Raw genomic sequence first — 27,871 nt, 5'->3', positions numbered from 1 at the left:
ATAGTTACAGAAAATATTCATCACAAATAAACATTTTCAACATTTTTTTGTATTATCACATTAATTGCCATGAGGTACTATCAATGAATGACTTACTTAAAATTTCCACTAGTGCTTCAAGGTACAAGGCTTGTGCCTCAATGACTGATTACACAATATGCTCCATGCACTACCATTAGCACTTCATACAGCATTTCTGTAAATATAGTTTAATTTTTCTTGGCATGGCAAACTCAAACCTATTTTTAGCATGTGAGTTTTTTGTAACTCATTTTTCATAGTTTGTTGAAACATGCACACTACCCAAAGTCAATACTAGAACTGAGTTCCTTACGGAAGTTAGAACCTATTTTGAAGTTGGTTGCAGCATTGAATAGTTGTGCTTATCTGTAATTTATTTTATTATATAATAAATATAAATAAAATAGTATATATCAAAAAATTAATACTACATTGTTCTTTTGCAAGTCTGCTGAATTTTTCATAAGTGCTTTTAAATAGTTGAATTCTTAATAATAATTCTGTTTATTAATAGTTTAATTGTTAGTTAAAGTAATTTAATATCTGTTTTTTTCATGCTTAATTTTTCAGTATGTGCTGATAATCTTGATCTTCTTGATAAATATCATGGTGGAATCTGGTCCAATGGTCACTGGACTTGTTGCGGTCTTATTGTTCGTAATGCTACAGGTTGCTTAACTACATGGATAGCTAATAATCATTTATCACCAAATGAACCAAAACCTCTTCCTCAATTGAATATTCAAAACTCAGGTTTGTATCTACATTTAATATTCAAACTTAATTGACACTTTTGTTACTTTGTTAAAAAAAGTAAGAGAGGGAGAAAGAGGGGAAAAAAAGAAAAAAAATTGGCATTATGAATTTATTAATACCTATAAAATTTATAATGTAAGAATATTAGTTTTATATACAACAATATTTTATATTTGTTTTGATGTAAAAAACATGGTGCTTTAAATATAATAAAGGTTAATATTTTAATAAGTCATAAAAAATGCAAACCTATGAACCTTATAAATGAAATTCCAGTATAGTTTAATGCAGATAAAATACAAAGGTTTTTGATCTACACAGGAGATCTTCCTTAGGTTAATGTGTTCCAAAATGGAATGAGAGGAAAGGAACATTTTTAAATTATTTAAAAATGATCAGATACATAAATAATGCACAAGTGAACATAATGTAATACAAAATAAAATATAAGTATAAATGAGAATTTACAAAAATTTGTAAAAATTTTTATATCGACTATTATTGTTGATATAAAGATTGCCAATTATAAGATAATCATTTTTCATCCTTGAAATTGATGCAAAATCCCTTCTTTTCAGATTTGAATAACTTGAGTTTCTAGTGTCATGATTTGGTTGTAATGTTTAGATTGTTGTATAATAGAAGCTTTGTCTAGATAGGCTTGAATATCATTGTCTGTGGCATACCTGGCTAGGGTGGTGTTGTATTTTCTTCTATCATTATCATATCTGTGTTCTGCAATCCTTTGAGTGGTTGCATGGTGGCTTGCAGAAAGCTTATGGAACACAGATATGATATTGATGATATAATGATATATGATTTAAAAAAATATGATGATCAAGCCTACTCAGACAAAGACCTTCCATTGTATGACAATCTAAACATGACATCTAAATCAGGACACTAGAAGCTCTCAAGATATTCAAATCTGAAAAAAAAGTGATTTTGCATCAATTTCAAGGATGAAAAACAGTTATCTCGTGCATAGCAATCTTTATACCAACAATGACAGTCGATTTTAAAAATTTTTACAGATGTTTGTAAATTCTCATTTATACTTATATTTTATTTTGTATTATAGACTTTGTTATTTTGTATTACATTATGGTCACTTGTACATTACTTATGTATTTGAGCATTTCAAATAATTTTAAAATGCTCCTTTCCTCACATTCCATTTTGGAATACATTAACCTGAAGAAGATCTATGTAGATCAAAAACGTTTGTATCATATCTGCATTAAACTATACTGGAATTTCATTTATAAGGTTCATAGGTTTTCATTTTCTATGACACTTTATTCCAATCTTAGCATTTATAGCTATTTTAATAAGTATCAACTTAATGTGAATATATTTTCATTATTCATTCACTATCAAAATTTTTTGAAGAAGTGACATTAAATATACAAAGCATTATACATAAACAAAAAATTTTATTCAGTAGAAATTATATCTTATTTTCCAATGTTATTAAAACATAATGTATTTATTAATGACATAATTAAGTTTTTATCTAATGGACTTGAATTCATAGTCAACCAATATATACTGGGTGAATTACTTGTAGCATTCAGTAGTCTTTTCTCAGAAACCATTGGAGATAGAAAGATAGGACTAATAATGAAGTTTATAGAGCAGACCGGATAATTTTTAGTGATCTTGTATGATCTTGAAAATCAGCAGTTTTTGAGATAACCAAATAGAGTTTTTTTAAATTATGAGGGGCACTTTGAGCCATTATACAGATAGAACATGACAAAATAAACACCTTTTGTAATAGGTCATATTTTCTTAAACCTAACTGCTTTTATGAAATATTTTATATTTATTTACATTATAATTAATATTGTGTATGTTATATAATTTTCTATTATTAAACATTTCAAAGAGAGATTATTTTAGTTTTATATTTTACATAAGTCCAATTCATTTCATGAAGTTCTTGATGGAATTAAAATATGGACTTATCACTCTAGATCATGCAGTCATATTTTAAGTGTTCATATCTTCAAACTAATATATTATAAAACAGATAGGGAAGGAATTTTGGCTGTTGGAAAAGTATAGGTGATATTGAAAGTGCTGCTATAATGTAGTTAGCATTGTTAATGGTTATTTAAACATTAATATATAAGAGTAAGTCATAAAAAGTATTTTGTTCCTTCACTAAACTTTACTGTTAGGATAATATCATACAGAATATAGATTTTAATAGATTTTGTAATATGCAATAAATCTGTTGTTTATTAATAATAACAAATGCTCAGTTTTGAATAATCTCTGTAGTTTTAACTGTAACTATTAATATTTAAAAAGCTATTCAGATTTTTATTTTAAATACTCATTTTGGTAGTATAATTATATGTATTAAATATATAAATACTGAATCAAATTTTGAAATTTGTGAAGAAATATACTTAAAATTTATTACAGGTAATAAAATTAATAATACACCTCCTGTTCATGAGAAATCTATCATGGTAAGTAGATTGTCTATATATATTTTTATTTATTAAAAAGATACAAATTTAAGTTTAAAATAAACTCACAGAATAGAAAATTTTTAAGATCTCTTAATAAATTTTGTTAATCCTCTTAACTGCTTCTAATTATAATCATAAACTTTTTAAAAAATCAAATATAATATTTTTTAATATATAATAATGTAATATATTTGATTTGTATTCAAATTTCAAATCCTAATTTGATTTTTGATGTGTTAAATTTCATTATATTATCCAATTCATATAGAATATTTTGCATTTTTAATGTCATTAAATGTTAATTCTTTTATCGTACTTTTACATCCTAAACCCATGTTTGATATATCTTAAATTGATATCATTTTTATATTTTCTGAATTATTTGTTGTTAGTGTCTTATAAACACCTTTTATTTCTTTGATGAAATTAATTACTCTACTATATTATTCATTTCTGTATTTGTAAGATAACATCTAAATTGTTTTATATATTTAGATAAATTATTGAATAGCAAGATACAGTACCTTCTTTCCTAATAGAGATTATTTCTGAATTTTGTGTAGACTTTCTTATTTTATTATGGTTAGTTCAAGTTGAATTGTTATTACGTTTTCTCATCTGTGGTAACTCATTGCTCAACTAAGTTAATTGCTTGGCCTGTTCAGAAGAGACAAAAATTAGGAATGGTTGAATATTCCTAGTATTCTGTTATTTATAACTTATGCTATGTAGATGACATAATCTTGCTTTGCTAAAACAGAAGACCTCAGATAGCTGATTTCAAAAATCAATGTAGAAAGCAAAAAGATGAGGCTACAGCTTTTAACATTAAGAAAGTGAAGAAAGTGAAGCCGTAACTGTAACATATGATGAACAAATGTAATTGGTCAGCTTTATTTTCCCTTGGGTCAATGATTGAGCAAGATGGAGAGTCTTGTTCAGAGATCAAAAGAAGAATACCACTAGATTGACGTACCCTTCTCAACAAGAAAAAAGTTCTGGAAAAGCAAACAAGTATCGTGACAAAATGTAGAATCATTACAGCCATTCATGTTCCCAGTTGTAGCCTGTGATTGTGAAACCTGCACACTGAAAAAGACCAATAGAATGAAAAGTAATGCTTTTGAATTATGGTACTGGAGATTGATTTCACATATACCATGAATGGCAAAAGTAATGATCATGTTAAGCATGAAATGACACTGGAAGCCAAAATTGGCATACTGTTTGACACACAATGCGTATTAATTTGCTTGAAAAAGACTTACGATAGAAATGTCAAGAGTACAAGGAAATCAGGCTAGCAAAAGACTTGCAGGCTCACTACCATCTAGGTCAGGGGTGGCCAACATACGGCCTGCCGGCCAGATCCGGCCTGCATAATGGGTTTATGTGGCCCGTGATTAATTTTTCAATATTAGCTACTTAACTTCCAATAATTGGTCAAATAGATGATTCGCGATACTTCGTCATTTTTAAAAAAAATTCCATTGTAGAGATTTACAACTTTTGTATTCGTCTGTTATAAATTTACACTATTTGAAGAACAAAAGACCCCACACTCACTTGAACTCATCTGCCGTTCTGCCATGTCACTCTGTTTATGCTGACGTGCGATGCACAGCACCGCCTGTCCGTCAACCTTTTTTTTTTTTTCTGTTTGTACATTTCTTTGCATTGTAAAATGACATTGCTCATGCATCAGGAACCCCTGTTTGAACAAACCTGACCTGCCGCCCAGGTCAGTGTATTTGTATTTAACATGATTTAATTTTAATATTTCATTTGGACGTGAAAAAAGTTTTCTTTCCAATTCGGCCCAGGGGCAAAAACTGTTGGCCACCCCTGATCTAGGTCAAGATTGTCCAACCTTTTTTCTAATGGGCCAAATTAGAAATTTACATACCGTATTTACTCGAATATGAGACAACCTCGCATATAGGATGAAGTGTGACTTTAAAGATCAAAATAAAGAAAATTAGATTTATTAATACAATTCTAATTTTATTTCGTTTAATCACAAGTAAAATATCAAATAAACATAAATGCACACATTGTCCTGCAAAAATTATTGGCATTTTAAACTTTAACGAAAAGTCTTGTAAAATCGACAACATAATCTATTCATGTAAAGCTGGACAATCAGGAACCTTTATTTTTGCCAATTCTTAACAGTTGAATCCACTCTCCATCAATTACACTTAAGAGTTTCTCTGAATTCTGATTTCCGAATAATCATATGTTTTCATGTGGGAATGGATTAATAAAATTTATATTGGGCTCTTGTGTGATTTTGGAATTTAAATCTGGAATTCAATTCAAAAGCTTTGCTTTTCTTATTGCTATTCATCTTTACTCCTGACAATATATAAGAACAATTCAAACGACCCAGATAAAATACTTTGTTTTTAAATACAAGAGGTTAAGCATCTGGTAAAAAATGCAAACACATGGTTCATAAAAATTATTTGCAAAAATGTAAAGAATATTTTGTTTGTATGTATAAGACGACCTAGGAATTTGAAGCTGTGATAAATGAATAAAAACCTTGTCTTATATGTGAATAAATACTGTGTATTCAATGGGCCACAAAGGTACTTGATATAAATATATGCTTTTAAAAAGTTCAAAATGTGAATATAAAATTTTAATAACAAATATACATAATTACAAAAAATACTGTATTATTGACAGTAAAAAAAATTATACTCACACAAAATAAAAATAAATTTAATGTGATTTTTGATATTGCCTACTTTTTATAATATTGTCAATATCTGCTTTTATGGTATTTAGTCTTAATTCTAAAAATGTTAGTTAAATTCATTCTATTTCTTTCAGCAGTTTTGATGTTTTTGATGCATGAAAATAATTGTTTACAATAGTATGTTATGCATATGGGGCACTATAGGTTTCTAATACCAATTACATCATTACGACATCAAAGTGTATCCAGTTTTTGACATACTTCACCAAAATAAATGAAATGTACTTAAAAAATTTAGGATGCAGTGGGCTGCATAAAAGTATTAATTGGGCCAGAGTGCGGCTTGCGGGCCGCAGGTTGTTCATTGCCGATCTAGGTGGACACTGGCAAGAACATGAGTGAATTGAAAGATTTGGCACAAGATTTCATAGCATGGAGAGCATTAGCCTTTAAAATCTTTAAAGACTTTAAAATCTTTAGAGATTTTAAAGGCTAATGCTTGGACATGACTGTTTATGTATTACCATACTATTATTACATAATACATACATACTATTATTTCACTTGAATAATATATCAGTCATAAATTTTTCTTATAAATTTGTTTTATGATTTTTGAAGTTTAATATTAAAATTTATTTAAAAAATTACTTATTTTAAAAATTTATTACAAAATTAACATTTTAGGTCATTCTAATTTGTTCTGTATATAGAAATTGTTTTGTGTAATTCTATTTTAGAAAAATGTATAACTATTTGTTTTTATTAAAATTTATATTAGACATGTTATATACAAATGCATCATATGAAAACATACATATGTAATTGCTATCATTTTTAAAATTACAGATTTTCATGTGGAAATTTCTATCTTTATCATTTTATAATAATGACTAAAAATCAACAATTATTTCACTTTGTTGTTGAATATTTACCTTTAATTTATATTTATATCTGTTAATTTCATTGATAAATTTATTAATGAATATTTTTAATATAGAAAAAAAGTTAGAATAAAACTTTTTCAATTTACATTACAAAAAAGGATTTTGTTTTTATAAAATTTAAACATGTTTAAACAAATCAGCAATAGTAGAATGAGAAAAATAAACCATTAAAATTTGCTAACTAACTAGTTGCTGTAATGACAGTAAAAAATGTGTCAAATAATATAATAATAATAATAATAATAATTTATGTATTAAATGAATATATTTAAAATGTTTTTAATATTAAATTTTAAATCTTTTTTAGAATAAGTCTAATAATCCAAAGTTAGTTGTTGCTTTGTATCCATTTCAAGCCATAGAAAAAGGAGATCTATCTCTTGAAAAGGTTAGTTTTTAAATTTAAGTTCTGATATTTGTTTCTTTATAACATAAATTTAATTTGTATTATTTATTACTATTTCAATTATACTTTAAAGTTATAAAGTTTCAAATTTTTGTATTCTGGTGTAACTTAATTAAAATTGCCATTTATTTTATTATAATCACAAAAGTGATAAACTTGATTCAAATATGATTTAATTTTAGGAAAAGCAATGTAATGTAATTCTATCCATATTAGGACTTACAACATTGTTAAAATAAGTTTACTTAGCAATTATTCACTGAAAGAATATTTTTTGTAAATGTAATAATCCATACAGAATTTACTGATCGTTTCTGTTTGACTGAGCCTAGTCAGATTTGCCAAAATATTAAATAATAATATAAATAATAATTTGTTGTTTTAATTAAATATTCTGTTCTTTATTGGGTTGCAATTTGAAAAAATTGTAGACCTATAAATTCCCACTGTCATCTGTCCATCCATCTCAAGAACGGAGTTAGTTAGATGAAATCTGAGACCAGATATGGAAACCTTAGGGGCAAGAATTCTCAATTAACTATATGTGAATTTCTGATTCAAACCAAAAGTCATGTTATTTTAATTCAAAATTTTTTCCCTGAAAGCAGTTAAAATAGATGACTGGCATGGCTCCATTGCTAATGGAAGAGTATGATGTACAGGGGCAACACATTACAGTACCAATTTGAGATGGAGGGCATATATTTTAAATGAAATAAATTAAAAATATGATTGTTACAATGCCATGCTCCAATTTTTAATGTCATAATAAATAATTTCTCCCATTTGACTTATATATTTTTCAAGCATGTATATGTTACTTAAATTCATCATTATAAAATTATCATTATTTAAATTTTAAATTCATAAAATGAATTTAAAAATTTTATATAATCAATATGTTTAATATTAAATTTTCTGCACTTTAATAGTTTTTATCTCTTTAGTAATAAAACAGGAATTAATTACTTAGCAGCTATGGAAAAATAAAGATCAGTGTATGATTTAGATGAATAATGCATTTATGATTGTTGCATTGCTTAAAGGGATACATTTAGTTAAAATCACTGCTATTTTATTTCTATAAACAATATTTTCATATATCAAGCTTTCTTTTTGATACATCATCTTAAATTTTTCATGTTAAATGTGCAAATGTTGCTTTAATAATATGTATTAATAAAAAATTTAAATAGATTGAAATAAAAAAAAATTAATTTATAATAATAATGTCTGTGTACTATATTATTCGTTATGTATATATTAATTTAAAAAGTCTTTTAGGCATAAAATAAAAGATAGCATAGCAAAATAATAAATCTTATTATAAGAGTAAGATTTTATTAAAAAATTGTTTAAATTATATTGATCACAATAAAGTGACACCAACTGCCATATAATGTCAGGCTAAATATCAGCAATAATAATTTGAATTACTGATTAATTTGTCACTAGAAGGAGGCATTAGGTGCCATCTTGTATTAAATTTAATAATTATAATTTAATTAAATAATTTAAAATAAACTGGATGAAAAGAATTAGCCCAGAGTGGTACTCAAACCTGCAGCTCTCACTTGCCATGCAGATGCGTTGCCAGTTATGCTACCCAGATCTTTGGTCCGATCTCCTCTTCCAGGTATATTTAACTTATGATATAACCAATAATGGTTATATCATAAGTATGCTGATATTTAGCCTGATATTATACGGTAGTTGGTGTCACTTTATTGTAATGTATTGGGTTTCATGGGATGTTTATATTTATATGAATCACCTTTGTCAAAAATTTGTACTTTTAAAAATTTAGAAGTAATAATAATAATAATAGTAAATTTTTCAAAAGAAAACTATGAAATGATGAAATCCTGAAAGATATCAAGTGTATGACCGACCATTTTCCATAAATTTGTCTGTTGTTATATGTATAGTATTGAATTATTATGTGTTAGTCCTTTTTGTTTCATTTCTACACATTTTTATATTGGTAAAATGTGTGTGTATGACCCTTGAACCACACTATGAATGCAAAAATACCACATATATATATTTTATATTCCTTTTTTGTCTTCTGTATGTCTGTTTATCAAACAATTGTTATCTGCTAGACGAAGTGTTCTTTGCCACCCATACATGATTTTTATGATGAGTGAATGGATAAATGTGATACCTTGATTGTTTACTTTAGCAAGTAGTGTTGTAAAGGAATTTCACCCATTGTTCCAATTTTAGGGCCTCTTCCTTCTAAATTTTTAGCAATATATATTAAAAATAATCTAGAGAAGCAAATTAGAACAAAAAAAAGTTATCAGTTAATTGTTATTGACCTCACAACATTCAGAGGAAAAGACGAAGGCAATGACTGTCTTTTTCTCTCTTTTCAACTAGTGTTAAGTGACAGGTGTTACCTTATCCACATCACATGAATATATATAATTCATCCTAGACAAGAGAGGAGGAGGACTAAAAATAACCGATATGCGTATCTCTCATTAAATCAACTTCCTCTGGAATAAAATCATGAATGGTCAGGAAAAATAAAAAACAAAAAAAAAGGGAATGATGAAAAGTGGAGGAGAGGAGAGTAAACACATCAAAAAAAGAGTCAGTATGAAGGAAGAGTGTCATATCAAAGAAAAGTGTCAACTCCAGAGGAGAAAGAGTCAGCAGAAAGAGAGAGACAGAGTGTAGGGTATGGAATCGCCTAGGCGCGCGATTCCCGCCATGCTTTATTATAACGAACTTTCGTGACGGAAAAACCGTTGGAAGGACCGTTAGAAGGATCCGTTAGCAGAACCGTTGAGTTTCAAATCGACGACAGATGGACGATTGCCGGCGGGAAGTGACCGTTGGCAGGACGTTGTGGAAACATTCGAATTTGATTGGCGGTGGATTTAAACGCCGATCGCTATATAAGTAGCATGTTTCGGCGGGAACGGCTCTCGTATCGGGAGATCGGATCGGCTGGGATCAGATCGGATTCGGATCGTTGTTATCGAAGTTCAGTCTCGCTCGTTGGACGTTACGTGGTTTAGTACGAACTTGTTCCTGCTTGGGAGGTGTTGTTAATTAGAGGTCTGCTAAAGGAGGTCGTAAGGAGTTTCTTTCGACGAACTTGTACGGAAATAGTCGGTTGTCGTTTGGATTAGTGTTTGTGCATATTTAATTGTAACTCTAATTTGTATTATTTTGTACATTTGTATTATAAATATAAAGTTTGTGTTTCGTTAAACCGACTGAGTGGTTATTTTGAACATTACTCAGAGAAAGAGAGAAGGAAAGAAAAGGAAAAGAACTAAAGAGAAGACCAAAACTCTTTTCCTGGTATGTTGTGAGTTGTGAATTTTAGATTAGTCCCCCAGTTAATACACTTAGGTTTAACAGTATTTAAATAGGCAAAGTTCCTAGGATAGGCTTTATTTTATCCAAATATATGTTTTGTTTTTGCAATAACTTTTTCTTTCTCATTTCTACATTGGTGTAGTTCACTTTACATTTGTCTTTCTGAGATGCTCATTCGTGGACTTCAGAGGACTCTTACTCTTGTGCCTTATGTATTTTAGTTTTATCTAGTCTGAATCATAGGTGTGTCCAATAATACACACCTGGTGGTACCCAGAAATGTTGAAGTTCAGTTTTGGTGGCCCCAACCCTCCACAAATAACATAATATGATTTGATACATACTTGATATCTTTTTGTGAAATGAAAATTTAATTAATGGTTTGATTAATATAATCAAATTCCAGGATTTTTTTTACATATTTAAATTTAATTGATATGGCTTTGAGTTATAATTTCTAAATTACAACAGATGACAACTTAGTTATAATTTAAAACTGAAATTATTAACTCTATTAGCTCAAAATGTAATCTTTAAAGACTAACTTAGTGTTTGGCATTAAAATAACCAGGTTTAATATATCATGTATATTTGTGCAGTATAGAAAAAAAATTGGTAATATGGAACTTTTTAGTGTAATGTAGTTTAAAAATGTTCTGTCTTTACAGGTAAAAATTTACATTAAATAGGATTTCCTAATACAATATCCAACATTGTTGGAAATTAGAAAATTTATTTTAATAGGTTAATGTAAATATAATAAAAGTTCTAAATAAATATAAATATCAAATTTAACTTAATACAACAGGGTGAAGAATATGAAGTAGTAAATGATTCTCAAGAACATTGGTGGCAAGTTAAAGATAAATATGGGTATGAATTTATTTTGTTAAATTAATTTAATTGGGAAATTTAAAACCTTTAATTTGAAATGTTTTAAATTTAAAGTATTCTAAACCTTCTTAAATTCATTTGTTGAAAATTAATCAATCAATAATTTAACTACTATAATATCAACTATAGAATAATAATTAATTTAAAAAAATTATATATTGATATTACAGTTGAATGTTTTCTTGCTTCATAAAATTATTAATTAGTATTATACTCAATTTAGGAGACAAGATTCAAATTATTTAGATTATTGGTTTACTGAATGAAAATGAAATTCTACTGTTAATTATTATTGAAGGTTTCTTTAAAATTTTCTGTTTTCCATTAAATCTCTATAGTCTTCAAGATAATTTAGTTTATTAAAAGTTAAATGTTCTCATACAAATTAAAATTAGATTATTTCAAATTTTCCTTATTTTTCTGTTATTTGATAGTTTTAATAACTCATAAGAATAATGTATTTATTTATAAAATGTTAATTATTGGCTTGCAATATTAGAACAAATTTGTAATACCGTATTTTACGGACTATAAGATGCACTTTTTTCTTCGAAAAAGTGCCTCCAAAATTCAGGTGCGTCTTATAGTCCGTAAAATACGGTAATCATAAATTATGTTGTATCTGTTAAAATTTATATATGTATATATAAATGTAAATTTTAACAGATACAACATAATTTATGATTATTACAAATTTACATTTACATTTTACTTATAACACGAGAAAATTGTTTACTCGAAAAATAACATCTTTACGTACGACAAATGTTCGAATAAATTTTCAAAATGTCTGCGTTACACACCGACATCTGTCGGTAGCTAAAATCATTATTACAACTTTAATAACTTTAAATTTATTTAATAAATAAATATATATATATATATATATCATAAAGTTTTTAATTTATATATTAAATAAATAATATAAATTTTGTAATATATTATTTACAGAACTGTTGGTTATATTCCAAGTAATTATGTTGAAGAAAAAGCTTCTTTAGGATTATGGCAATATGAGTAAGCAAAATTGTCAAATTAATTTTGTTTTGTTTCATTAACAATAAAAATAAATTTTTATTTTGAATAAATTATTAATGAGTTTTAGATTGTTTTAAAATAATCTGGGCATAAAATAATTTTTTTGATTAAGTAAAAAAAAAAATTATTTTATGCAACACTGCTTTATTATTTATTTAACACTGCTTTTCAGCTTCAGTTGAATCATTTCCAGTTCATCAGTTCATACAATTTAAATGGAACAGAATGCTGCTTTTAACTGATATAATAAGGAATAGAACAATCAGATATAAAAGTTTAAAAATTACTTTAAAAAGAAAAGAACATATAGAACTATAATAAAATGTATAAGAAAATATCTGTCAAATTAAAAACTAGAGTAATATTTGAATAACAATATATTATGACCTAAGGATAAAAGCTGCTTAATTTAAAAATGACTAAGTTATAAGCATTGTTATTAATACAAAAACCATTAGCATTTAATATTAATGGTTTTTGTATTATTATTATATTAAATTAATATTAGTTTTGTGTTTGAGCTTGAACACAACCTTTTTGAAGTCTCTTTTGTCTAGCAGAGGCTTCCAAGTGCTTTATAATTCTTTGCATTGTTGGGGTTTATAATTTTTAAGTGTTCTGATAATCTGTAAATATATATATCTGTTCTAACAGCTTTATATGGAATCCTGTTCTACATTTTTTAATCAGTTGCATCTCAACTACATTTGTACATCTCAACTACGTTTAATTTGTTGCATCTCAACTACATTTTTTTTGCCATGTGCAAATCATTAAGGAAGTAATTGCTTAATGGCAGCTTTTGGCAATGGATCTAAAATGACCTTTGACCCTCATGTCAATTGATTGACCTACATGTTGAGCCTATATAAAAGTAATCTACATTTAGCTTAGATAGCCTTATTGTGTATATCTGTGATTTGAGAGAGTATTTAGTTTATCCTTGTCTATTCTCAGGAGGCTTGACAGAAGGGTTTCTTTGAACACTTAAGTAATATCTTTGCTCTATATCTACTAGTGCTATTTTACTTTTTGCTACAACTACAGCTTTTTTGTTTTCTTTCTTAACAGATTTTCTTTCTTACAGATGCTTTAATAAGGTAATTTCTGACCTTCACAGGAACTTCATGATTGTAGACAATTTTTTTAATTAGATCACTTTCTGAATTTTTATCAATTATTTTTGACAAAAAGATTAACAAAGTCTTTCTTATGAACATTTTTTGTATTTCCTTATGTAATGATTACAAAAATCTCAGATCTGTTCTGAAGAATGTGTTTATAAAGGCTCTTGTCAAAGAAGAAAAGCAGCATTTATAGAACAAAAGCAAAACTTTTGCAAGCTAAGGAAGAAGTATGCCTACATGCTATAATAAGCTTTGATTTTCTATTTTTTTTCTTTTTATTAAATAAAAGAAAATAAAATTATTTTATTTGTACTAAAGTCATTTACAACAAATAATCATATATTTAGTGAAATAATCATTATGTAATTTAGTTTTGTGTGTATATAACAATGAAAGTTTGACATAGGCACATGATAATAAACTGCTGGGTTTTTATCATGCTATCTTTTAGTTAAATAAAAGTTAATTATGAATGAATTTGCATCAAAGTAAACATAGGTTCTCTTGTTTACATATGATGGTGTAAAAATCACCAGCTTGATTTTAATTTTCATTTACTTATAATTGTGATATTAAATAGCTTTCTTCAATTTTATAACAGAAGGAATTTATAATTTCAGATGGTATGCTGGAGATATGTCTCGACAAAAATGCGAAATTGTACTTAGAACAGAAAATAAAGAAGGAACATTTGTTGTTCGTAATTCTTCTACAAAAGGAATGTTTACACTATCATTGTTTACTAAAAAGTAATTTCTTAATATTGTTTAATTATTGAATATAATTCTTTATTAATAATAATCTGTTTTTGTTTTTATTTTTATTTTTCTTAATTTTTATCTTAGTAGAAGTAATAGAATTTTAAGTGTAGATTTTTATCATTTGCATATTCTCTATAGGAAACAACTGTCTAGTCTAAAGAATGAAATTTATTTTAATTTAAAAAAGAAATATAAAATAACTTTAGATTTACTATTATATCTTATTTTGTCTTGCATGTCATACATGTCACTGAAAAATATTGATCCAGTAGAATTGCATATTGTTGTATGAAACATATAACAGTGATAGTACATTTAGTTATAAATACATGAAAAAAATTATAGAAAGGCTCTGCTGAGTGAAGCATTTTTCATTGGATTTCTATTTCAGTAACAAATTGTATTACATGATAAATTTTGAAAAACTGAAAAACTCACCAAAAGTAACATTTTAGTTTCAGTTCTTTTGTTAGTATACTGAATATTTTGTTTATAACCTTTTGTTCTAAAATGCAATTATCAGTGTTGTTACTAATTTATTATTTGTGTGATTTAAATATTTTAGTAGTTTTATATGCACTAAACTCTAAATTTTATATTGGATGTTGTCAATTATAAATTAATTTTAAAGAAATTCATTATACATAAATTTTATTATATAATTAAGTATTTATTTTTATTTTAAAGTCCTCATCCTCAAGTCAAACATTATCATATTCGAACAAATGCCAAAATGGAATATTATTTATCTGAAAAACATATCTTCTCAAATATTCAAGATCTTATATATTATCATAAACATAATAGCGGTGGATTAGCAACAAGACTCAAACAACCACCTAGTAGCCAAACAAGAACTGCTCCAACTACAGCAGGGTTAAGTCACGGTATGCAAATATTGAATTCAAAATGATTTTATATTTTCAGTTTTTTTTATAAATTGAGATTAATTTTAATCATGAAAAATCTTTAAAACTTGGTACCATATTTAATGAAAAATAAAAGTACTGCTAAATAAGGCAACTAAAAACTATTTATTTTTATTTATCATTAATCTTAATTAGTTAAAACTTTATTGTTTTTGTTAATTTTAAATTAATAATACAGATTTTTGAATTTATTAATGGATTGTAAAAATCTAAAATATGCAAACTACATAAAAGGGCATATTAATTAGATATTAATTAAACATCAAAAAACAAAATTATCAAAAATTATATCTGTTACAGTAAAAACTCGTTTTTAGTGAAAATGCGTTTTAACTAGTTGAAACTAGTTTTTACTGGATCTCATTGTTATAACCCGTTTTGTCTAGTTAAAACTAGAATTTACTGCTGTACATGTTTTGATTTTAGATAAAACTAAAATCAAACATTAACTTTTTAACTTTTAACATTAGTTAAAACTAATTTTAGCTACATAAATGTTTGGGGGAAATAAATAAAGTGATGATTGGGATTAAAACATTTGTATTATTTAATACATATTTATTGAAAATATTGGTCACACATCTGTGTTATTAACATTAATTAACCCTTTGTCCCTGAAGGCACTGATTGATCGGTACCCTGGCTTTTTAAGCAAAACTTTGAGGGTACCGATTCATCGTTACTTTTGGTAAATATTGATTTTTGTAAAATTTATTAACAACAGATATAATCTCGTTCAGTATGAAGTGAATAAAGTATAATAATTCATTATATTAGTTGATAGCAGTATAAAATTTTGATTTCAAACAAGTGTTTGTTATAATGTGCGATAATTTCACAACGAATAAACATACATGCATAAGTGTTATATCGAATTGTACAAAAAAATATTCTACCTCTTTCTGGCTCAGTGCCAGCAAACAACTATGTAACTAGACAATGTTAATTTTCACAAAATGTTACAAATTATCAAGTTTATGTCAGTTCTGATATATATTATTTTTCTTCTTATAAATTTTTCTAATAAAATGTATTGAAAAGTATTATATTTAAAACTAAAGATGTTAATAAATGTAAGTGATTTTTTTCATATAGATATAATGATAATTTGATTTTTGGTGAACTTTTAAAATAATATCTGACTGACCTATATTGCCTTAGGAGGGATTGCAAAATAAACGTAAACAAGATGTCGGGGGGAAAAGGGTTAAAGCGATACAAAATTCATCATACACTATAGGAACGTGTTAGCTGAATGACCTTGGTCGAAACAGTTTTTACTAAGCCATTTTGTTAAAACTCGTTTTGTCTAGTTAAAACTAGTTTTAACTCAAATTCATTTTTGACTAGCAGTAAATTCTAGTTTTAAGAATGACATCCAGTAAAAACTAGTTTCAACTAGTTAAATCGCGTTTTCACTAAAAACTGGTTTTTACTGTAACATATCTACTAAACCTTTCTGAAAGATGGTTTAAAAGCCTTACAGTTATGTCAGTGTCTAAAATCACTGACAATTTCTGCCTAAGTTAATGTAAATTTAACATTGCAAATGTATATTCTATTTTGTATAGTTAACATTTGATTTTTAAATTTTATTGTAATGTTTCTAAATTATGTTCCTTTCTTTACCTGAAGATGACATTGATAAAATATTGAAAGAGCCTGCCATGATTTTATAATAAAAATTGTTTAATGCCAATAGACAGTGGTTATCTTGTTCTTTAATTTGATAATATTTTGGCATGGTGAATGGTGAATCTAATCATTTTTATACAGTTTCTGGATTAGATTTGTTTTAATTGATCAGAATATTATGAGGTTTACTCAAATGTCATATATCTAAATATTGGTGCATTTTTCATAGAAGGTGATGGATTATTGTCTTTATATTATGATTTTAAATAAGAAACCTTACAACAAATTAAATAATAACATTTTTTAATGTGTTGTATACTATTATTTAATTTCTAAAGAACATGCATAAATCTATGTAGGAATATAGAAATTTTAATATGATTTTTCTTTTGGAAAAGAGAGATTTTTTGGCATGATTAAATGTGAAGATTTTAAAGCATTGCAAATTTTCAATTAAAATTAAACATTATTTTGTTTGGAAGTTCAGAATTTTGTATATAATGTAGAAGTTTACAGTTAAATTAAGTTGGAATATCATCATCTAATTATTTAAAACAGGTTTTTTATATATTTTTAGATAAATGGGAAATTGATCCTTCTGAATTAACTTTATTGGAAGAATTAGGAAGTGGTCAGTTCGGAGTAAGTATAAAATATAGATCAGAAATTAGAGCATTAAATATGAATTAATATTGAAATTTTATTAAAAATTTATGTATGAATTGATTTTCTTTATTAATAATAATAATAAAATTATCATCATATAGTATGATGAAATATATCATAAAAAATCTGGTTAATACTAATATTATTGGGCTGCAATTTGAAAAATTGTAAACTTTTAAATTCCCACTGTCATTCATCTGTCTGTCTGTTCTGTCTTTCCTTAATCTCGAGAATGGAGTTAGATAGATAAATCTGAGAAAGATTTGGAAACCTCGGGGACAGGAGGGCCTGATTAACTATATAAGAACTTCTTCTATAATGAACTTCGGAAGTCACGTTATTTCGATTCAAAAATTTTCCCCTGTAAGGTGTTAGGTAGATGACTAGCACGACTCTATTGTTAAAGGAAAAGTGTGATGTATGGGGGAAGACACTACTAATTTGAGGTGGAGATATATTTTAAGTTAATTAAATAAAAAATATGATAAAAAATTGTAGCCTGGCATTGTGACAATGTCACAATAAATAATTCCTCATTTTATTTATAAATCTTTTCTAACAGATATTTTTCTAAATAATCTGTAAATGCAAATATATTTAAAGATTTTATAGAAAAATACTTTAAAAACTTCAAAATTTAAGAAACTAATATTACTATTTTTAAAATTTTTCAGATTTAAAATTTCTGAAATAATTAAATTGTTTGTTAGTTTTTAATATTACTTCCTCAAAATACAACAAAATTGCACATCACAAAATATGGATATTTAACTTGAAAGAAAAGTTGTTCCTTAAATTTATGGCTTAAAATTATGTTTAAAGAAAATGAAATAAATCTACCTCAAAATGAATTACACAAATAGGTAATAAAATATAGTAAACAAAGAAACTGAATAAAAATAAAAATTAATAATATGTAAATAAATGAAATTAATGTAAGTTGAAGTAAAATTAGAAAAGTTTTTATTATTTAATTTTTAGGTTATTTTTGGAATGATTTTAACATTTTTGTTTATGAATTATTAGATTGCAGTCATTACATCAATGAAATATTACAAATATTAATTATAATGAATTTTTACGATAAAAAAATAAAATCAAATACTGCATGCTATTATGTTATTTCTAATATATAGAACGTAATATTACAAATTTTAATAATACAGCAATTGAACTAAAAAGAAAGGCGATCACAAGCACAGATGAATTCAACGTTCGTTCCACATATGTCCAGTCTGAAAGGTGGTGACCTTCCTCTCTTCTATTCCCTGACCAAGCTCTCCCTTCCCCTTCGTGACCCCTCAGTTCTCTGAATTCTTGACAATCGCAGATGTGGAGTTAATGGGGAAGGGTGCTAATGAGTAGCAGATTTTAAACTCTGCTTACATAGAACTATATATTTACAGCTACAGACATCAAAACAAAATGAGAAATTTAAATGTTCTAATAGTTTATTTACATATATTTAATATGATAAACTTGTCAAATAAGCTTCAATTGCCACTGTCTATCCATGGATAATAAAGACAAACTGGAGACGATAAAATGCCTTTATTTAAAATTATTTTTTTTATAAGTTATCAAAATGCATTTTGGCTTTATTTACTTTAAACCCTCTTCAGTTCTAAAATAATATACAAATTAATTTAGTACGATTAAGGTGACATTTTTAAACAAAGTATAAACAATACTTACAAAAAGTTTATAATAATAGTCTTAGAGAGAAAAAACTTCTCTGACATTACAACAATACCAGTACACTCAGTACTGTATATATGGTAAGAGGAAAGAATACAATAATCTAAAAAAATTTTTACAATAAATTACAAATATACATTAAATGTTTTTAAGAATTTTATAAATATACTCACTAATTATATAATACTTATTTTTTTAAGTTAAAACCTTTACAGAACTTTAGGCAAAAACCAATTACACTATGATGCAGATATCACATATTTATTGCAGATGTGATATATTTATGATATCATTCCAACAGTCATCTAATTTACATTCCATATTTTGATTAACTAAATTTTTGTTTTTTACAATCATATAATGTTCTTTAATTCTTCTTTTAATAATGTTTTTTAATTTATACACTATTTTAATATTAGTGTTATCAATATTACATTTATTATTTTCAATATGTTCATACCAAGAAGAATCTTTATATTTCAGCTTAATGGGGTCTTCATGTTCTTTAATACGAGTTTTTAATTTTCTTTTTTTTTTTTACCTACATAACATTTTTTTATTATTATTCTTATGACATGTACATCCAAATTTATATATTATACTGGCCATTTCTAATTTTTCTATATTATTTTTATCCTCATAACTAAATTACATATTTGGTAAGTTTGTCATATTAAGTATATATAAATTAAGTTTCATTACATTTAGTAGCCACCCTATAAAATATAAGGCAATTTTTATTACTTGTTTTATTTATTTATTTTTAAGAAATTAAATATTTTCATAAAGATTTAAATTTCTCATTTTGTTTTGATGTCTGTAATAATGGTATTTTTGCTTGGGAAACATAAACTTTCAAATTTTTACTTAAAAAGTTCAATACAATTTGAGATAATATACTAAATATAATCAGATTTATTTAAGATAATACTCAGTTTTTATCCCTGAGTGCTGAAACACTTATACAGAAATTTACATTACAAATTGTGGATACATTTGTAAATGAAGTATTTATATAAAACTTAAGAGATTTTTTTTAATAAATGCAAAAAAAACCACATGAAAAGATTTCAATTTCTGATTTTTATATTGATAGTTGAAGTTGTAAAGGTAATTTATGGATTGACATGTATTTTAGAGCTACTAGAATATTATTAGTTATTCAACATATTCAATCTAGTCTCAATAGCATTCCTCAATTTGTAACATAATTTATTACAATATTTAGTAATGGCCATCTTAATTACAGAGCTTAATTCATTGAATGTTTTTAATGTAATTAAAGTGAAAATAATTACTTATATCATTATTAAAATAGAAAAATTGTTTTAATATTTTTGAAATGTTAAATTGAAAATGCAATGGCTGGATGTAGAACTAAAATTAGCATGCAAGTCAGAATAAGAATTACTAGAAAGTTACTGAATAACTAAAGAGCACATTCATGATATTTTAATTATTTAGAATGAAACCTGTTTTTAAACAGTAATAAAAAATGAAGTAAAAATGTTAAAAATGGAATAAAGTTAGAAGTGGAAATGTACATTTAACAAGATTTGAAAAATGTCTACTCCCCATAAGGACCCTCTTTCCCTGATGGTAGATTATACTGGTAAATTGAAAGACCAAACTGTCAACTTTTTAAACATTTGTTTTTATTTCATCTTCTATGCATTTTATTTTTAATGTAAAAATATATTTTTTTAAATTTTTTAAAAATTCTTTTTAAGATATGTTGAATACTCTAGATAAAATTAGAATTAAATTGCATTGTTGTTCAAGGTAATTTTTGGAAGTGTTGAGAGAATTTCAAATTTTTCATATAGGGAGGGAAACAACAAGAAAGTGTTATAGCTACTTTTGATAAATAGTTAAAACTGTCTTGAATAACTTGTTTATGAAAGGCAAACATTTTATGATGAGAGGAAATGATTCTTGCATATTTGAAAAAAAGATAAGGATCAAAACCCAAACATGAGAAACCAGCATGAAAATTTTCTGAAAATGTATAAAAAGTAATAAATAAAAAAAAAACCCCAAAAGAACTTCAATTATTGATGACATACAAAACCTATGAACATTAAGTAGATATTAAAAGATTAAATTAGTTACATGATGTTTTGGCCAAGTTGTTAGATTATTTGTTTTTATTTCATCTTCTATGCATTTTATTTTTAATGTAAAAATATATTTTTTTAAATTTTTTAAAAATTCTTTTTAAGATATGTTGAATACTCTAGATAAAATTAGAATTTAAGACTTCTAAATGTAACTTATCATTTAAAAATTAACACACAACATTTATTTATTCAGAGATACAGATATCAATATTTTATCCTCAGGTTAGAACTTTATTTTCAAAAGCATGTAGTTCCATTAATATTATTAGAATAGAAATCAGTTAAGATGAAAGATATCAAAGAATTATTAATATAATGGGCCAGAGGGTTATTGCAAGGAGACCCTTGGTCTCCTTATCTGTTCAATTTTTTTACGTTTGACTTAAATAATTGTTTTAAGAACGAAGATGATGGGTTTATAATAGAAGAACAAGTTGTTCATTCGCTATCCTACGCGGACGATATAGTAATCATTGCTCCAACTGCCGCGGCCTTGCGGAGGAAAATTCAACTAGTGACGAATTATTTAGATGGATTGGAATTAAAAATAAACCCAAAAAATCCAAAGTCATGATATTCAGGAATGGAGCTAACCTACCAAAGAAGCATATGTCTTTTTTTATTAACAACGAAGAACTGGAAATAGTCCAGGAAATAAAATTTTTAGGTATCATTTTGACACCCAATTTATCCTTTGATAAACAGTACAAAAAAGCCACCGCCAAAGCAAATACTTTAATAAATAACATGGTTAGATTGTTTTTCAGGGCAAAGATAAAGAACATTCAAGTTCATTTCCGGCTGTTTAACTCTATAATAATGAATTCCATTGGCTATGCGGCCCCAATTTGGAGCCTTACGAATTTTCAAAAATTAGATGTGATCCAAAATAGGTTTATACGCAAGATTTTCTTGCTGGATTATAACACACCAGGTAGCGCGTTAAGACTGGAATTAAGCAGGTTTAAATTAAGTGCTACTTTAATAAGAAGATACATGAAATTTTTATTTAAAATAAGAGACGCTCGAAATCTTTCAACTGTGTTATTATACCAATTGTATCGAAAATCTTCGATTAAAGCACAAAGCAAAAACTGGGTATCACAAATTGCACAAATTTTAAAGCGCTATGGATATTCTATTAAAATATTCTTAGATTTACCTGAAATAAGTGAACAACATTTTCAAATGTTGATACAAAATGTGCTCGAAATTTCTTTATCACAAGACATAGAAGACATATTCACAAGAAAGAAAACTGATTGGTATGGCATCATTCTTGAATATCCATTTATTAATAACTACATGTTAACTAACCTGGCGTTTAATGTTAAAAGATTTTTCATACAACTTAGAATAAACAAAGAATTAATATTAATTAATAACAATTTCATTGAATTTTCTAAGAGTATCTGCCCAAGATGCCAAAAAATAATTTCAAAATTTCACATGTTTTGTGGCTGTAAAGATGCAAAGGAACTAGCACACAATCTTGACTTGCATATGTTAACAAGGTGCACTGATGAAAGAGCAATGTATGAAGTATTCCATACAGCCAAGATAAACATAATTTATAGATTATATAAATACGCCCACAAATTTTTAATGTAACAAATTCAGTGAATACATAAGTATTGTAAATTAATGGTAGCGTATGTTATAGAATCATGTGTATGAAGAAAGTTACAAGTTGCAGTACAGGTTGAAATAACTTTAAATTGATGTTATTAAAATACTTATAATTGGTAATTAAATGTGGAATATAATGCTTGGTTCAACTTGTGTTGCCAGCGTATTTTTAATATTAATAACAAGTGATTGTTGTCAAAAACATCCTTTGTAACTGGCTACTGCCTTATTACGAATAAATTTTGAATTGAATTGAATTATTAATATAATGAAAGTAAAAAGTATTCAATATAAATAAATAAGTGCATTTTGAAATAATTTTTTTACTTATTATCATGTATATTATATTCTTAAATCTGAAACTGCAGTGCTTGGATTAACTATGTATTCTAGAACTGTTTGAATTTTAAGATTTAATATTACATATAAAGTTTGAAATATTTATTATAAATATATTCAGTCTCTTTAAAGTTTTTTTCTATTTATTTATGAAGTTAAATTTATTTTATGGCTCTATTATTTATTAGACAAATTTGAGATTAAAATAATTTTCTTATATGTAAATAAATATTTATAAATGTAGGTTGTTAGAAAAGGAAAATGGAGAGGTAGCACTGATGTTGCAGTTAAACTTATGAAAGAAGGTACAATGTCAGAAGATGATTTTATTGATGAAGCAAAAGTAATGACGTAAGTAGTTTATGCATTGTATGAACTTCAATTAACTTACATTTAGATTGATTCATACATCTATTTAATGACATGTAAAAACATGAAAATTGAATTGTTTTAGAATTTAGCTATTCAAACATGCCACTGATCCTGTTACCGGTGTGTGTCTTCTAATAAACAGACCATTACGAACATTTTCGAATTCTCAGGTTCTTCTTCAAGTAACTAATAACTCCTGAACAAATGCAATTCAAATTAAATTCAATTGGAACACCAGTCAGAACTCTCTGACTGGTGTTCCAATTGAATTCATTCAGGAGTTATTAGTTACCTGAAGAAGAACCTGAGAGTTCGAAAATGTTTGTAACGGTCTGTTTATTAGAAGATGCACATTGGTAACAGGCTCAGTGGTATGTTTGTTTACTTTACTCGTGTAGTATCACTGTTGTTTAATTTAGCTATTCTGCAAAGATTGTCATAATGAATTCAATTTTTTTTAATTGAAATGCATTATTGAAGTATATGCTTGCATATTATTTGTTATATATAAAGTATTGTGATCAATATGTATTTTCTCTTTGTATCAGTATAATATACGTGGTACGATCCAAAAGTTTGAGGAATGCAGTAATCTACGACAACAAAAGCATGTATTTGAAGTTACAGCATATGAAATAAATTCTACCAAACCACCTCTACAGTGTTCAGGTTAATTTCACCCATGTCATGTGATTAAACCGCGAGCGCTGCTGTTTTTTTCTGGAGATAGTTACCTTTGTCCTGCGACGTAATCAAAGTGGATTTTCAAGAACAACTTCCAACATTTCGACTTCACCATGACCTTTCACCGTAGAATCACCGTACACCTTTCTTAGCAATTTTAAAATCTCCGTAGGTGTTTTACCTAAACGCTGACAAAATTTAATGTTGGAGGTTGTTCTTGAAACTCCACTTTGATTACGTCGCAGGACAAAGGTAACTATCTCCGGAAAAAAACAGCAGCGCTTGTGGTTTAATCACATGACATGGGTGAAATTAACCTGAACACGTAGAGGTGGTTTGGTAGAATCTATTTCATACGCTGTAACTTCAAATACATGCTTTTGTTGTCGTAGATTACTGCATTCCCCGAACTTTTGGATCATACCATGTATAAGATGCAAGCATAATACAGAATGCATTCTGGAAAATTAGTATACTGATTGAATCTGCACTAATCATGGAACATATTTAATAGAGAAAACAATGATTCATGTAAGAAGGAATTTTTTTCACTCAAAAATAATTAAAAATGACTTAATAATAGATCATAGAATCTATAAAAAAAATATACATGAAAATGAAAGAAAATTTAGATTTAATGACACCTTTTTATTAATTTATTTTGCAACTCAATTTTTAACGTTTTTTAAAAGAGGGGGAAAAATGTTTAATGTTGTTTGGACCCAACTCTCCTTCCATTTTTGCATGATACTTTTGAAAGTACCAAAATGTGTTTAATAGTTTTTTGCATTAATGCTATGTAATTCATTTGGATCTTATTCAGAATTATTTCAGAAGTAGATCTTTTAAAAAATGCATGAAAGAGTCCAAATTACATAGCACAAAAAGCTAACAGGATAGGTGAGTAGTTTGACTATGCTAGGCATTTTGTCAATTTTCCTGAATCTAAATAAGCAGCATTGCTATCAGCAGTGTATAACACAGTATTTTTATGATTTAAAATCTTTAATCATTAAATAGGTACTTACATGTTACATGCAGTTAAAAATTATTTTTGTATTTTTCTTTCTTGTGTAACTTTTTATTAAAATAAATTTATAAGTTAATAGAACATCTAAAATGGTGTTCATCTATTTTTTATCATTATTTACCTTTATACCAGTATTTATTAAAATTTATTTTTGAAACTATTATTAGAAATTCTCTTATACATATTAGGCTGGTATGACTGCACTATAATGAATTATTGCACATTAATTGAATCCTGTACTAAATGAAGTTGCTCTAAGCAAGGCATTTTTGCATACTTTATGATTTCTTCCTTCTAACTTGTATCAAACTAATCATTGTTTTCCATGTTGTTTATATTTATTAATCAATTTATGTTCTTAGTATGAAATCTTTGTACCAGAACTCATAATACTAAACGATCAATTTACTATTCAGCTTCTTAAATTATTGAGAACTTAAAATATTAACTAAAACCACTATCTCATTCTTTTGGCTTCTGTAATATATAACAAAAATAAAGAATGTCGTTTTTATTATATTTGTATTTTTTGTCTATTATTTATTTTCTATTATTTGAGTTAGTACTAAAAGATAAGACTCATCTGTATTTGTTTTAATGAATTATAGATGTGTATTAAAAACACATTTCATTGTAGTTTAGTACACTGTTGTGATTGTTATTCAAAATATTTCAGAAATTATTGTTTTAATAAATTGTATTTTTTATATATATTTAATTCAAGTAGCCAATTTCAAGATGAATATTAGTGTAATGAATCAATGTTTAGAATTTATTTGTATGATGCAAATATTTACATAAATTTTAGAAACTTTTTAAATTTTTTTTTAAAACTATATAATTTAAGATAAAATTTTCATTAATAGTCTATTGCAAAACAAGTTTATTAGTAAACAAAGATTATTATTTACTTGTATGAACTACAGTAAATTTTTAATTAATGAAAAACTATTTGCAAGAATTTCTTTTCTGATAGATTCTATAACTATAAGTATGATGTATTTAAATTAAAATTAATCAATCAATGAAGTAGTAGTAATTTTCATATAGTCAGAAAAATATGAAAATATCCAAATAAATATTTTTTGTTTACTTTTAAATTTGAGAAAAAACTTATAGTAATAATTATACATAAATTTTTTTAAAGGAAACTTCAACATCCTAATTTGGTACAATTATATGGCGTTTGCAGCAAGCATAGACCAATATTTATTGTTACAGAATATATGAAGCATGGTAAGTTGTGTAAATATTATTTAATAATCGCAAATATTGTAAAAACTTTAAATTACATTGTAAAAATAAATTACATATAAATTATAAATGATTTTATGCTTTGTTTTATATATGTTATATTGCACTTTATTTCCAAACTGAAAAAAAATACAATAAAATAAAAAAATTTTAATTTATCAATTACATGTTAAAAAAATTAACTCAGTCAGATGGTTGCATAATAATTATAAGTAATATTTTTAATAAAATTAAAAATTAATTATTATATAAATATATAAAAAATTTGTAAAGTTTGCATTACATTTAACTGTTTTCAAATATTTTTATTATAGTATATTGACTATTTTAAAAAATTTATTTGGATTTCATTTTTCAGGATCATTATTGAATTATCTTCGAAAATGTGAAGCTAGATTATGTCAAAAACCAGCAGTTTTATTAGATATGTGCATTCAAGTCTGCAGTGGAATGGCATATTTAGAACTATATAATTATATACATAGAGATTTAGCTGCTCGTAATTGTTTAGTTGGAGAAGGAAATGTAGTAAAAGTGGCAGATTTTGGTTTGGCCAGGTATGTAAATATTTTCACTTTTAGACAGTTTTTAAATTAAATAAAATATTTTTGGGATGGAAGTTTGTCTCTAATTAGTGCAATTTTATTATTTTTAATTGAAAATTTCTTTCGTATTATTTATGTATTATTGTATCATTGTGTAAGATTATTGAAAAAGGCACTATTTATGTAATTCAGAATATCCATGCAATTAATAGTCATTACTTTTTTGCATTACTTTATATTACATTACTTATGCATATTTTTTTTACTTGTTTAATATAAGCCATATTCCAATTTACATAATAAATCAAACAGTTGAAAATTATGGATTATTTTAACACTATAATAAATATAATGATTATAATTAAATTAATCAATTAAAAAAAATTTAAAATAGGGTTTAGGCTAAGAAGTTCATTATCAGAACTTCATTTTTATTTTTATCTTCAGACATAATTTTGAATTATAATACATCACTACTAGTTTATTTA

General features: G+C 26.0%; 1 protein-coding gene across 2 annotated transcripts in view; it reads left to right on the top strand.

The window, feature by feature from the left end:
* Btk (tyrosine-protein kinase Btk29A) overlaps nucleotides 1–27,871 on the top strand; it is a 73,986-nt gene that overhangs the window by 29,398 nt on the left and 16,717 nt on the right. For both annotated transcript variants that reach the window (XM_067270138.1, XM_067270137.1), the window contains 11 exons: nucleotides 592–774; nucleotides 3,214–3,260; nucleotides 7,225–7,305; nucleotides 11,471–11,535; nucleotides 12,508–12,573; nucleotides 14,342–14,470; nucleotides 15,170–15,369; nucleotides 17,624–17,688; nucleotides 23,743–23,849; nucleotides 26,732–26,820; nucleotides 27,197–27,395. In XM_067270138.1, the coding sequence (XP_067126239.1) occupies nucleotides 592–774; nucleotides 3,214–3,260; nucleotides 7,225–7,305; nucleotides 11,471–11,535; nucleotides 12,508–12,573; nucleotides 14,342–14,470; nucleotides 15,170–15,369; nucleotides 17,624–17,688; nucleotides 23,743–23,849; nucleotides 26,732–26,820; nucleotides 27,197–27,395 (1,231 nt within the window). The remainder of the gene's footprint in view (nucleotides 1–591; nucleotides 775–3,213; nucleotides 3,261–7,224; nucleotides 7,306–11,470; nucleotides 11,536–12,507; nucleotides 12,574–14,341; nucleotides 14,471–15,169; nucleotides 15,370–17,623; nucleotides 17,689–23,742; nucleotides 23,850–26,731; nucleotides 26,821–27,196; nucleotides 27,396–27,871) is intronic.

Source organism: Centruroides vittatus, unplaced genomic scaffold (genome assembly GCF_030686945.1).
Source record: "Centruroides vittatus isolate TY-2023 unplaced genomic scaffold, ASM3068694v2 contig_364, whole genome shotgun sequence".
Lineage (NCBI taxonomy): Eukaryota > Metazoa > Arthropoda > Arachnida > Scorpiones > Buthidae > Centruroides > Centruroides vittatus.
The sequence above is the reverse complement of the archived record's forward strand: the minus strand, read 5'-3'. Positions and strand labels throughout refer to the sequence as shown.